General features: G+C 36.2%; 1 protein-coding gene across 1 annotated transcript in view; it reads left to right on the top strand.

Moving 5' to 3' along the window:
- Positions 1-13,755, top strand: part of Ugt8 (UDP glycosyltransferase 8) — a 43,393-nt gene continuing 29,638 nt past the window's right edge. Inside the window, exon 1 of the mRNA XM_059265004.1 lies at positions 1-822. Coding sequence (XP_059120987.1) covers positions 1-822 — 822 coding nt within the window. The remainder of the gene's footprint in view (positions 823-13,755) is intronic.

The raw sequence follows: 13,755 nt of genomic DNA, 5'->3' as shown, positions 1-13,755 counted from the left end.
ATGAAGTCTTACACTACATATTTCATGCTCCTATGGAGTGCTGTTGGAATAGCAAGGGCTGCCAAAATCATCATCGTGCCGCCAATTATGTTTGAAAGCCATTTGTACATTTTCAAGACGCTAGCATCAGCCTTGCACGAGAGAGGCCACCACACAGTGTTCCTCCTCTCAGAAGGCAGAGACATTGCCCCATCTAATCACTACAGCCTCCAGCGATACCCAGGGATCTTCAACAGTACCACCTCAGATGCTTTCCTGCAGTCTAAAATGCGGAATATTTTCTCTGGGAGACTGACAGCAGTTGAACTGGTTGACATACTAGACCACTATACTAAGAATTGTGACATGATGGTTGGCAACCGAGCCCTAATCCAGGGTTTGAAAAAAGAAAAATTTGACCTGCTACTTGTGGACCCCAATGATATGTGTGGATTTGTGATCGCTCATCTTTTAGGAGTTAAATATGCTGTATTTTCTACTGGCCTTTGGTATCCTGCTGAAGTAGGAGCCCCTGCTCCTTTAGCTTATGTCCCAGAGTTTAACTCACTCCTCACAGACCGCATGAACTTCCTGGAAAGGATGAAAAATACTGGCGTTTACCTCATTTCCAGACTGGGGGTTAGCTTTCTGGTTCTTCCCAAATATGAGAGAATAATGCAGAAGTATAACCTGATGCCTGCGAAGTCCATGTATGATTTGGTTCATGGGTCCAGCCTATGGATGTTGTGTACTGATGTAGCACTGGAGTTTCCAAGACCCACCCTGCCTAACGTTGTGTACGTTGGAGGAATCCTAACAAAGCCGGCCAGCCCACTGCCAGAAGTAAGGTTTGCTGAACTTCTTGGTAATTTTTTTAAAAATATAAGCGTCAGTTTTTATTTCTGAAAGAAAAAGTATTGGTTAGTATTCCTTTAAGAGCCCATAGCTGATCATCCCTCTTTATTTGTGGATCCTTCACCTCCCTGGAAATCATCTGCTTTGGATGAGCATATCTATAGTATCAAGAGGCTCTCTGTCCTGTGTAGGCAATAGATTGAATGGAAAATAGATTTTTAAGTAATAACTATAGTCTATGAGAATATACATAGCTGTTTAGTTTTAATAAGCATAATTTATTTTGCTTTTAATTAAACACTCTGTTCTCCACAAATAGTAAGCAAGCATGGTGTTTGGTAAACACAGTAAAAATGGAGAGAATAAAGGTACTTCTTTGGGAATTTATAGTGACTAGAACATTTCCATTCTATAGTAAAACTGAGTACTGATTTCAAAGTAGGAAATCAACTAATTTAAATTAATAACAAATGTAACATTTTAAGAAAAGCATGCCCTACTGCAGTTTCATTTCAAAAACAGAATTAATGGTACGTTAAAAATATCTGGCTTCTCAAAACTGCATTCTTTTCTTTTTTACTAGTTTAACTATCAGTCCATTGTTCTTCAGAAATCTTTTTCCTATCATATTTTGTTTTAATTAGCTACCTAAACCAGCAGGAATCATTATATATATATATATATATATATATATATAGTTTTCTAACTTTATGATAACTCAGTTCTTTATATCACTTAAACAGTAGTAAAGCTTATATAATTTTATTTTCTCTCATCTGTGAAAATAGCTACCTGCACAAATGGTTCATTTCCACTGTGGGCACTAAATAAAAAAAGTCTATCAGGCCCTCAACGAAGAGAAAACCCAGATTGTCTCCTGTACGTATTAACATAAAAATGATCCCTGGGCAGTATTTTCTTACAGTGTAATCAGGTGACTGGAATGTAGATGTGAGACTTTTCTGGTAGACCCATTGAAGTGATACTTAAGAAATACCTTGCTCTAGTTCGTGTGACATGGAAGTGATACTTAAGAAATACCTTGCTCTAGTCCGTGTGACATGGAAGTGATACTTAAGAAATACCTTGCTCTAGTCCATGTGACATGGAAGTGATACTTAAGAAATACCTTGCTCTAGTCCGTGTGACATGGAAGTGATACTTAAGAAATACCTTGCTCTAGTCCGTGTGACATGGAAGTGATACTTAAGAAATACCTTGCTATAGTCCATGTGACATTGAAGTGATACTTAAGAAATACCTTGCCATAGTCCGTGTGACGTGGAAGCACAGGAATAGCTGGCTTTGTGTCCTGTGCTGGCTTAGCAGCTTGAATTGATGCAGTCACTGGAGTGTCAAGGGCACAGCTGCACAAGCTACTGTAGAGGATGAGAATTAACCTTAGCCTATGTCAGCTGTTCATGAAGAGTCACCTTGTGATGTATCGCTCGCCTTCCTAAAGATAGTTAAAGTCAGATTTTAGAAGCAGCTCCTCAAGGATTTAGTAAACAAAGCTGTCTTTACCTTGAGAGGGTCACTTATAATGTTACAGAGATAGCTTTGCTCTTTCCACAGCTTCATCATTTCCAGTGAGACCAGTGCCCTCTGCCAGCAATATTGGTTTTGGTCTCAGTACTTTCTCTCTTTATCTACTCAGTCTCTTGATTAGAGAAACCTCTTCTGATTCCCTCTTTCAGTTTCAGTGCATATTTCTTGAGTTGCATCAACTTGAACAGCGAATTATAGGTATACAAGACTGGTTCATATTTTGTGTGCTTTCTGTCTTTATTAAAGATACATAGTATATGTGCATTTTTCTGCAGTTTGAGTTTATTTTTACTGCCTTGGTTCCCTCTGTTCAACCATATCTTAACTAATTTTAGTATTGTGTTTCTTTTTAAACTTAAAATTATTTATTTTACATGTATGGGTGTTTTGGCTGCATATATGTCTGTGCACCACATGCATTAATTACAGATCATTGTGGTGTTGGGAATCGAATTTGGGTCCTCTGGAGGAGTCAGTGTTCTTTTTTATTAAGATTTACTTATTTATTATTGTATATATGGTGTTCTACTTGCATGTGTCCCTGCATGCCAGAGTATGGCACCGGATCTCATTACAGGTGGTTATGAGCCACCATGTGGTTGCCAGGAATTGAACTCAGGGCCTCTGGAAGAGAGCAGTCTTCTCTCAAGCCCTGCAGTCAGTGCTCTTAACCACTAAGCTATCTCTAGGTCATCTTGGGTTTTGTTTTGTTTTGTTTTATGTTTATTTATAAACTATTTTAGTGAGTTTTATTGAGCCTCACCTAATGTATTAATTGAAAAGTTTTTAGACTTAACTTGGTTAACACTGGCTTGACCAACTTTTTATGAGCTTATCAGTTCTTCTCTCATTGAATTTTCTATAGTGACTCTGGTGAAAGTGTGCTTCTAATTAGCAGCAGCTGCTCATGTCTATTGGTTGGGTTATACATACTGTTGAATGTACCTGGTGTGTGTTATACTGTAACATGATTAGTAGCATGGAAGATTTGGGTTTTAAATGTAAGATTAGTTTCATTTCAGTGTACCATCCTTAGTATGGATATTTTGACAAATGTCTATCTTGCTCCTTTTGGTTCTCCTTACTCTGTCGAAATTTTATATGCTTAGAGCATATATCTTCCTATTGAGATTTCTCTCATTGATATCTGAGATAACTACACAATAGTGTTTTAAAAGTTAATGAATTTCTCAGGTGTTCATACAATTCCAGAACGTGTTTATGACACTAAAACAAGAGGGTCCAGCAAGCATCTGGTGAGAAATGTTATTCCATAACAACCACCCAGCTGTTAATTGCCTTGGTATTTCATATTGGGAACATATTTCATTTTCCATATGTCTGGAAATGATAGTGAGATTTGAGTTTTGTAGCGTGGGAAGAAGAGATGGAAAAATTTCTAAAAGATGTTTTTAGAAACTTTCATGATGTTTGAGTGTGTAAAAACTATTGTGAGTATCTGGACCAGCTCCATTCAGTAATTTTCTGCCTTCAAAATACAGAGAATAGACATGATAGCCCATCACTTGCCAGATAGATAAAAAGTTTGAGTGGCTCATTCAAGCCCAGACTCTGGCAAGGCACTTGTACCATAGATTTCTGGGCTATGATTAGTTTGCCAAATGACTGTATCCTTTTCATTCATGTTATTCATTACACATGCAGTTGTGTTCAAGACTACGGAGATAGCTGTTTCTTCAGTCTTATTTGATATCAATGATTGTGAGTGCTTAGTACAAGAATCATTCAAAACTATTTGGATTCTTACAGTTTAGAGATTCTGGGTTGATCTGGTTGAAATAAACACAGACACATTATTAATAATAAAATGTTGCATTGATGTAGTGTGAGAAATTGTTTACCCTGATAATCTAATAATTCAAGATGCAAGTTAGAAGTGTGGCCTGAGCAACCACCTGGGTTCCTAGGATGGATTCTATTGGTTTATAAGGTGTCTTCACACAGTTATGTTGGTATTTGGAGAACAGAAAGTTGAAGACCATAGTGTTTGAAGAGACTGCAATTTAATTCCATTTGTGCTCAGATGTTCACCACAAAATGAGAGTCGGGCAAGAAATGGTAGATTTATGTTTTCGTAGTTTTGTGAGTTTATCATAACATTTTGGCATTCTTTTGTAGTAATAAACCAGAAGAAGTTTTTGATATTCAATTCTAGAAGAAAGTAATTCAGGAACTGTGGGAGTCATCAGTAGGTCACCATTCATTTTGCAGCATTGCAACATTAAATAACCTGTCTGTTGTGTCCATAAGCATTATGAGCTAAAGGGGTTTATTGACATAATACGAGATCCAATTATATGACCATATTCCAATTATATGACCAGATTCCACTGTCTGAAGTTGATATCACAGGGTTTAGCATAATTTTAAGTCCTCTGCCCCAGCATCAGTCCTTAAACCATTATTGTACACTTGAGAATTGTTCAATTAGATATTGATAAAACATTGGCAATGTTAAGGGAAATATTTTTAACTGGTATTTCTACCAGTGATAGTTTTCATAATAAATTGCTGTTGAATTCATATACTTGCTCTATTTTTCACATATCGTCATTCCAAGCCAAACAGTTCTATTTTTAAATTAAACTTGCTAGTGTCGATGAGCTTGACACATTTATTTCTTAGTGCTCATTTTTTAAATGAAAAAACAGCATACCTTATTTTTTCATTTTACGTATTAAATAACATTATAATAAAATGTTGTAATACATTTTGAAACCAAGAAATGGGAAAATTTTCAGGTTACAAAACTCCCAAACAAATTTTTCCTAAATTACTTTTTCTAAATGGGTCAGTGTGACAAATGTACTCAGTGACCAGTCATGTTTAATTTCTACTGTACTAATAGTCAATGCAATTAAAAGAAAGTCTAAATTAACAACTTTCTCAAAGGAATTGCACATATTTGATTCTTTTGAAATGCAAAATGGTTCTCACTACTTCAATACTCAGAGAGTTAAATTCACATATCCACCAAAAAAAAAAAAAAAAAAAAAAAGAAGGAAGGAAGGAAGAACTGAAGGAAGGATATAATGGAGTAGAAACTTGGAAAAAGGCTTTAGAGTTTTAGCTTTTTCATTGTTCAGGTATTCTTTCTAACTTTTAGACTAGACCGTATCCTTACCTTCAGTACACATTTTAACAGAGAGAATAGTGAGTAAGTATAGCTTGTGAAAAATCGGTACCACCAAAGCCAAACCACCTACTCTCTGGCTGTGTTGGTGGAATACTTAATACTAAATTCCAAGATATTGTCTGGCAGGGTTGCAGCCAACAGAAAAGTGGAAAGCATGGATTTTCAGTAGATGTTGGCCCTTTGATCTAAGGCCTTTGTCACTGTGTTTTCAGCTTTATTAGTGCAAAGACAACAATGCACTTTGGGTAGATGATAACCGTCCATGGCCATACTTAATGGTGGAACTTGCTATACTAACTTATCTAACTTTGCTGAAGCATTAATTACTTCCTGCTTTCCACATGGCAAATAGCAGAATTAATCATGGGAGAACTGTGGGAGTGCAGGGCAATGTGTACGTGTCCTGGCTTCATCCTTATTTGGTCTGTCTAGTTTTCTCACTGAAATGGAAGGAAGAAAACAAGTAAATGAGATCCATTGTCTTTTGGTGTTTTGAGACAGCGTTTCTCTGTGTAGCTTTGTGCCTTTCCTAAAACTCAGGCTGGCCTTGAACTCACAAAGATGCCTCTGCTTCCCGATTGCTGGGATTAAAGGCATGCACCACCACCGCCTGGTCTTTAAGCCATCAGGAGTGCCTTCATAATGCACAGCAACTGACACATCTCTAGGATAGACCCAAGGGTTGAGAGAGTAATGGCATGGTGCTTCAGGGTGCTGTCATCTTTAGCTTTTGTGATATGATCTGTGGTTTTTCAGGCTCCTCTCTGCTAGCTCTACACATTTTCATTTTCCTGTTTCTATGCTTCCCAGTCCTGAGGGAGTAGAGGTAAATTTCATGCAGATTAATGATGCCTTCATTGTAGCCAGGAATTCTACTCAAATTCTCCATTATATTCAAACTCTGATTACTCTAGTCCAGAAAACTTAGAAACTGTGTGTATGTGTGTATGTGTGTGTGTGTGTGTGTGTGTGTATTGTTTTCTTTATCTTCTCATTAACTCTTGGTGTTGGTCAGTCAGAATCCTGTGATGTTCTTGTCCGTACAGTAGTGTAGACAACTTACTAAGTCTTGGATGGCCAGAACAGTGTTCAGGTTCCCTGGTGATGCAAAGCTATTGATCAGGCTGACAAGCTACTCTTTGAGAACTAGTGCTTTAGCTTCAGATAAGCTATGTGGTCTGTACATTATTTAATGATTTTATGTTGAAACATTATTTCTGGTAGATACAGATTTTCTTTGCTCTAGGATGCACCAAAATATGTATATATGTATCTAGATGTCAAGAACTAAAAACCATTTATTTCTTGGTTTGTTTACTATATTGTTTAAACTTGTGACGTTAAATTCCATTTTCTGAAACTAAAATGATGATATTGAATTGTCAACTCTTATGTTAAGATAGAGCTAAGCCATGTTGAACCAATGTCTTTCAACACCTCTCCCTGTCTTCATTACAGCTATTTACTTTTGGCTCTGTGTTATGGTTGTTGGTTGTTTTTGTTGGATTAGTTGTTGTGATGTAGTATTTTTTAGAAAGGATGTCACTGTTGTTGGCATAGAACCGACTGTGTAGCTCTGGGTGGCCTCAAAGCTGTGATCCTCCTGCCTCAGCCTCTTGAATGCTAGGACAATAGGCTTGCCAAAGTATATTTTGTGAAGCAGCATAGGTAGCTATTTGTTGGAAACTTTTATTATATTTAAGAAGTCAGTTAATTACTTGGTTAATAGAGTATATATTATGGAAAAGTGCCATGAGAAATGAAAGTCTTCCTCTTCCCAAAACGCTTTTCTAGTTTGAGGAGGACTTCCTCTTAAAGGGGCCCTTGACTTAACTGCAGTGTCTCATACGGTTTGTTTTTGACATGGGGACTTGAGAAGAATTATTATGTTCAGGTACAAGAGGAGAACCTAATGTCATTCATAGATACTATTTTCCATTTATTTCCTTTTTTTTAACTCCTTGGAGTGTATCTATAATATAGTAAAATAAACTTACTGAAGTACATTGACCTGAATTTATAGTTCGGTGAATAGAGCAAGTGCAAAAAAATACCTTTAGAATGGAAGAGCTTTGTGTATAATTAGAGAAAGGTCTGTTTTATAATAGTTAAAGATTTCATCTACATCTCTCTTTAGGAAAACACTAGGTTCTATTATTTTAATTATCCAGAAAGAATAATGAATGATGAAAATCAGCTTGCTATTCCAGATTGAATTATTTTATCTCGTGTTCATGTGTGGGCACACATGCACATGCTGTGTTGTATGTGTAAGGGGAAGAGGACAACTTGCAAGAGTTGCTTCTTTCTTTGCACTGTGTATATCCCAGTGATTAAGGTCGGATCACCAGGGTGGACAGCAGATGCCATTACCTGCTGAGATGTCTCACCCAGGCCTGATTTATTTACAATCAAATTGTAAATGAGTCAGTAGTGAGGCTTGAACCATTTTTGTCTGTCTTTGCTTATGATACGGACAAGACAGTTTCTTTATGACGTTTTCATAAGTGGTATATGTAAGAACTCCCCTGTCTTAGCCCATAATTACCCTCTCCCCAGATGATCATCTTCCTCTTTTCTAATTTCCCTTTGTACTTGTCTATTTTTGAAAAGCTTCATCCACTTTAGATAAGATGAGAAAGAGAACATTTTGAGCACCTTACACACATTCTTATTTCTAGAGGAGTTTTGTTGGCAAAGCTAAAACCATGTACACCTTCAATAGTTAGTTCATAAAAGAGCTGGAAGTGATCAAGGGAATGGAAAACCACTGCTTTATAATTTGTATATTAGTGAAACTTTAATTACATATATGAAACAAATATAAACAATAATTAGAAACATTTTTTATTGAAAACTAATATAAACAATAATTAGAAACAACATTTTTTATTGAAAACTAATAATCATTCATTAGTTGATAGACAGCTACGCTATTTTAAATATCTAGCAATTATGAATATGGCAGCAATGGACATGGCTGAGCAAGATTCTCTGTGGTAAAATGTAGAGTCCTTTGGGTATTTGTCCAAGATTGGTATAGGTGACTCTTGTGGTTGACTGAGTTTTAGCTTTTTGAGGAACCTCCACATTAATTTCCAAGGTGTTTGTACCAGTTTGCACTCCCACCAGCATATAATTTGTTTGATTGATCCTGGCCATTCTGACTGGGGTAAGATGAAATCTCAAAGTGGTTTTGATTTGGATTTCCCAGTTGACTAAGGATGTTGAACGTTTCTTTAAGTGCTTCTCAGCCATTTGTGTTTCACCTTTTGAGAAGTCTCGGTTTAGTTCAGTACACCATTTTAAAACTGGATTGTTTGTTTTCTTGATGTTCAGTTTTTTTTTAATTCTTTGTGTATTTTAGAGACTAAACTTCTGTCAGATATAAATTATAAAGAATCTTTCCCCCTTCTCTAGGCTGCTTTTCTGATCAAATGTTGATGTACTTTGCTGTGCCAAAATATTTAAACTTCATGATATCCACTTTGTTGATTTATTGCTGGTCTTAATGCCTGTGTTCCTGGGGTCCTGTTCAGAAAGTCCTTTCCTGTGCCAGTGAATTCAAGCCTAGTCTCTACATTTTCTCTTGATTCAGGGTGAACTCAGACAGTGACAGCACACACAGAGTCTGCACAGGGTCAAACCAGGCAAAATCCCAGCCCTGAGGACAAGTGGACACCAAGTCCCATCCATAACCAAGAACATACTTGCAGCTGATACCTGCTTGGAAAGAGAAAATCAGTTTCCTCCAATGGGTACACCGAAATCATACCCATGCCTAGGAATAGTTGGTTAACTCAAAACAGTCTCCTTGTTTTTTTATGCTTTTTGTTTTGTTTTGGTGTGTTTTTGTTGTTTGTTTGTTTTTGTTTGAGAAAGAGAAAGAAAAACATGAAATTGGGTGGATAGGGAAGTTGGGAGGATTTGGGGAGGAAAAAGAATATGATCAAAGTACATTGTCTAAATATTTTTAAATAAAAAATAAATTAATTTTTAAATCCTTTAATTACAAATTGAAACCACCAAGGGACAACCAATTAAGAAGACCTTGCATTTAGGAAAACATGTATGCACCAAACTCTAGCACAACCAATTTCATAAGAAGTGTTCTATTGGAATTCAAGATAGAGATTAATTCAAATTCAGTAACAGATGATTTCAATACCCTACTTTATCAAACAAACAGGTGATCTGGACAAAAATAAACAGAGAAACAGAATTAAAAGATATAATACGTCAAATGGACCTAACAGATAATCTACTGAGTGTTAAACCTCAAACTAAAGAATATATATTCTGTTATCAGTCCGTATATGTTCCTCTAAAACAGACCATTTATTAGAATATAAAGCAAATCTCAGAAAATATAGAAAAAAATGAAATAATGTATTCTCTCCGACCACAATGTAATAAAACAAAATGAACCACAAAAGAATTCCTAGTACAGTGGGTTTCTGTGGGTCATGTCCCCTTTGGAGCCACATATCAGACATCCAGCATGTCAGATGATTACATTATGATTCCTAACCATAGCAAAATCACAGTTGTGAAGTAGCAGCAAAATAATTTTATAGTTGGGGGTCACCTCATGAGGAACTGTCTTAAGGGGTTGCAGCTTTAGGAAGGTTGAGAACCACTGCTGTAGTAGTTGCACACACTCGTAGAGATTAAAAAAAAAAACACAAGAGAGGACAGGACAAAGACAAAATCAAAAAAGAAATAATTTCATTTTTCTCAGCATAAAGGAGTATTTGTGAGTTTTTCTTGAAATGTGATCTTAAAATTTTACAGGATCTGGAGAGGGAGCTCGGTGGTTGTGAGTGAGTACCACTCTCAGAGAGAATCCAAATGATTCCCAGCACCCACATAGTAAAGTGGCCCAGAACTTCAACTTCAGGGAATCCATCGTCTTCTTCCAGCCCTCAAGGACACTTATCCACACATTTCATATACTCACACAGATACACAGATATACAAAAACAGAAAATAAAGATCAATCTTAAAAGAGAATTTTAAAACATATCAAACCATATATGCAATTTAGTTTCTCCTTTTAAAAGCTATATGCCTCATCTTTGTGTGATGGAGGCTTTTTGAATAAGATTTTGTAAAATATTCATAGTTTTACCTTTTAAGTAAAATTTCAGAATATAGGGAAATGCTTCAAGCTTTTAAAAACTTAATTTCATTTTGCTAAATTTCTGATGATTTTTTATTATAGTTATTTAAGTTTAGTTTTAAGTAGGTAAAGCTTGCCTATGAAATTTTTATATTTTTAAAATAGTAATTGATGTGATATATAATTTAGATTCATTTTCTGTTATAAAGAAGGTGTTTTTAACAGTTGAGAAGTGATTGCATTACAAATAAGAAAGGTAAAGATAAAAGAGTTAGCTTCTCTACTAGACTATATATGACTTTTCCCCACTTTCAGCTGAATGCCCCAAACCCTACTTTCATTTTTCAAAAAATAATGATGTTTTAATGTAAATGACATAGTTCACCCCACTAGATTTGCTTTGTAATAAATTTAAATGCCTTTAAAATTAGGGTCTAATTGGGGCTCACACTGTGACTTAGCCTACTTGTGATTTCAACAGTGTAAGTTCTTAAGTGGGAGTTACAGCCTATTGATCCCACATAAACTTCAACAGAGCTGAAAAGTACTCCATTAACTTTATTTGCATATTGTATATATAATCTGTACTTACATTGATAACACCACTTCTTTCAGCTGAATGGGGCCTCAAAGTTGTACATCCAGTATTTGAGTAATGTGCTATGGCTTTAAGAAGGCAGTATTAGGCACTACTGGTTTCTACCAGTTGAGGCTTTACACAGCTGTGCACTTAGCATTTAATCGTGCAGGGAATTTCTAATGAGAAAATCAGACTGGACAAAGCACACCCAGTCAGTCTGATACAATGCCATTTTTGTTTGAGAAACATAAATAAATACTCTTCATACATTAGGGGTTTCATTAATAGGTATTTGTGCTTGGTATGTCAAGCAGACAGATGTTAACAAAATGTCTTAACCTGCTACTAATAATTTATCACTTTTAATCTTTCATAGAAATCATGTTCTCTTTAAAGCAAAACCAATCTTAGTCATATTTCTGTCTTTATTTGACCTTTACCTTCAATATTTTAATTTTCCTTTCAGCAGCTTCCTCCCTTACAAGCATGTAAAGTATCTACTGATCTCCTCTCCTCCCCTTTCTGTCACTCCTAGCCAGAGCCATGTAGCCCAAAATCCCATTGTAGCAACCTCTCTCCAGTAGCTTTTACAGTGCCTCAGGCTGCCACTGCTGCACTGTCCACTTCCTTTCATCAAAAACACCGTATTTCTAAACCGAGAATGCAGTAAGTTGAATGCAGTAAGCAGTGACCACTCAGTTCGTTATTGCAATATGGTAAGAGCTGAAAACAACCTAACGTATTACCTTTCTAGGAGCAGTAAATATTTTATGCTGAAATTTGAGTGGGAATGACAGTAAGGTGTTAAGTCAGAATAATCAATACCAGCAGTGTAATTAGGCTGCCTAATAAAAGACAGAAGGTAGGGGTTCAGGCCAGTTGGGTGGAATACTCTAGACGTCCCTGATGCTAGTATTTATGACTGATTATAGGTCAGATTATCCCTGCAATGACTGGAATTCACTGGAGAAAGTAAATTCTCAGCTTATACAGTTCACATTTCAGTCACTGCATGTGTGACCAGTGGCTCTAACTTTCCCTTTTAGGCTTGAGAAGCAAATAGGCCAAACACATGCAATACTGAGAAGTTAATGTGTTCAAGAAAGGCTGCAGTTAGGGTTTTGCTGGAACTTGGCGTTTGTAGACTAGCTGTGCTTCATTAATCGATACTGCCTGACCTCTGTTCTATAAAGAAGAGTGGGAGCCTTAATTCAAGATCCAGGAGTTTGAGCCTCAGGTCTGCCACCAAGAACTACTTTCATTTTCATGAGGCTAGAAAAATGCTGATTTTGTCAATATTAAAAGCATTAGTTGTAGATCAATTGAATATTTATATTTACAAATTATAGAGCATTATTATAAGAATAGAAGATTACCATAGTGTTCTATGTCAATTAGTATTACTATTTAGATAAATATATATTATGTACTCAATAAAGATAAGCTGTGTTTTTAAATAACAATTAGTGGAGAATAGTCTAGAGTTTAAGTACATTTCTCCTACTAAGTCCAAATAACAAGCCTTTTTAGGAGTCTTATTTGAATTACAACTAAGAAATAGAAAGTAAATCTAAACAATATTTGAAAGGCTGGAATAAATGTTCAATATCCAGGAACTAAAATTGATAACTCTGATGCACAGTAGCCACCTTTAAGCCTTTTTCATATAGTTAAGTTGCTGTAATTGTCTATCTTCTAAATATCTCTTATTTTATTCCCAAAGCCATGAAAGATTAAAATAACTATATAGTAAAAGGAGACACGATGAAGGCAGTAAACAGGGATGTCTTTTCAGTTTACCTATCAGAGAAGGAGAGAAGCTCCTCTAGAATAACAAGACAATGTACAGGATTCAAAAGGGGCAAAGGGTCTTGGGCCATTTAGTATCATAGACCCAAAGGAAAGCATTAACCACAGTGGCCTACCTCATAATTACATCCTTAAGCATGGAACTCTAGGCCTTCAAGGAAGGGAGTACAACACACCTTCTACAGGGGCTTCTTCAGTAATAGGTTGTTGTAGTGACTCTTCTTGTTCATGTGGTAAAATACCTGACAAAAGCAACTAGTAGAAGGATGAGTTTGTTGTGACTCATAGTTTGGGAATAGAGTCCATCGTTGTGGGAATGACCTGGTAACAGCAGTTTGAGGCAGCTGACGACATTGAGTCTACTGTCAGGAAGCAGAGTCGTCAATGCATGTAGTCTGCTTGATTTTTCCATTTCTGTACATTCTGAGATCTCAGGCAAGGAAATGATTCCATTCCCCATTTAGAGTGGATATTCCCAGACCAATTAACCTAATGCAGAAACCCACACACAGACCTTGTCAAGAGGCTTATTTCCATTTTATGATTCTAAATGCCATCAGATTGACAATCAAGATTAATCATCATGTAGGCTTCCTGGAAACTGTAGATCCCAGACTATGGCAATCCACATAGTCTTTGTATTTAAGTGAAGACTTCCCGACTTACTTATCAACATAGGTCCAGAGTATTCACCTTCAAACTGAA

The sequence above is a fragment of the Peromyscus eremicus genome, chromosome 6 (assembly GCF_949786415.1).
Source record: "Peromyscus eremicus chromosome 6, PerEre_H2_v1, whole genome shotgun sequence".
Lineage (NCBI taxonomy): Eukaryota > Metazoa > Chordata > Mammalia > Rodentia > Cricetidae > Peromyscus > Peromyscus eremicus.
Note: the sequence above shows the minus strand (reverse complement) of the source record. Positions and strands in the feature narration are given on the sequence as shown.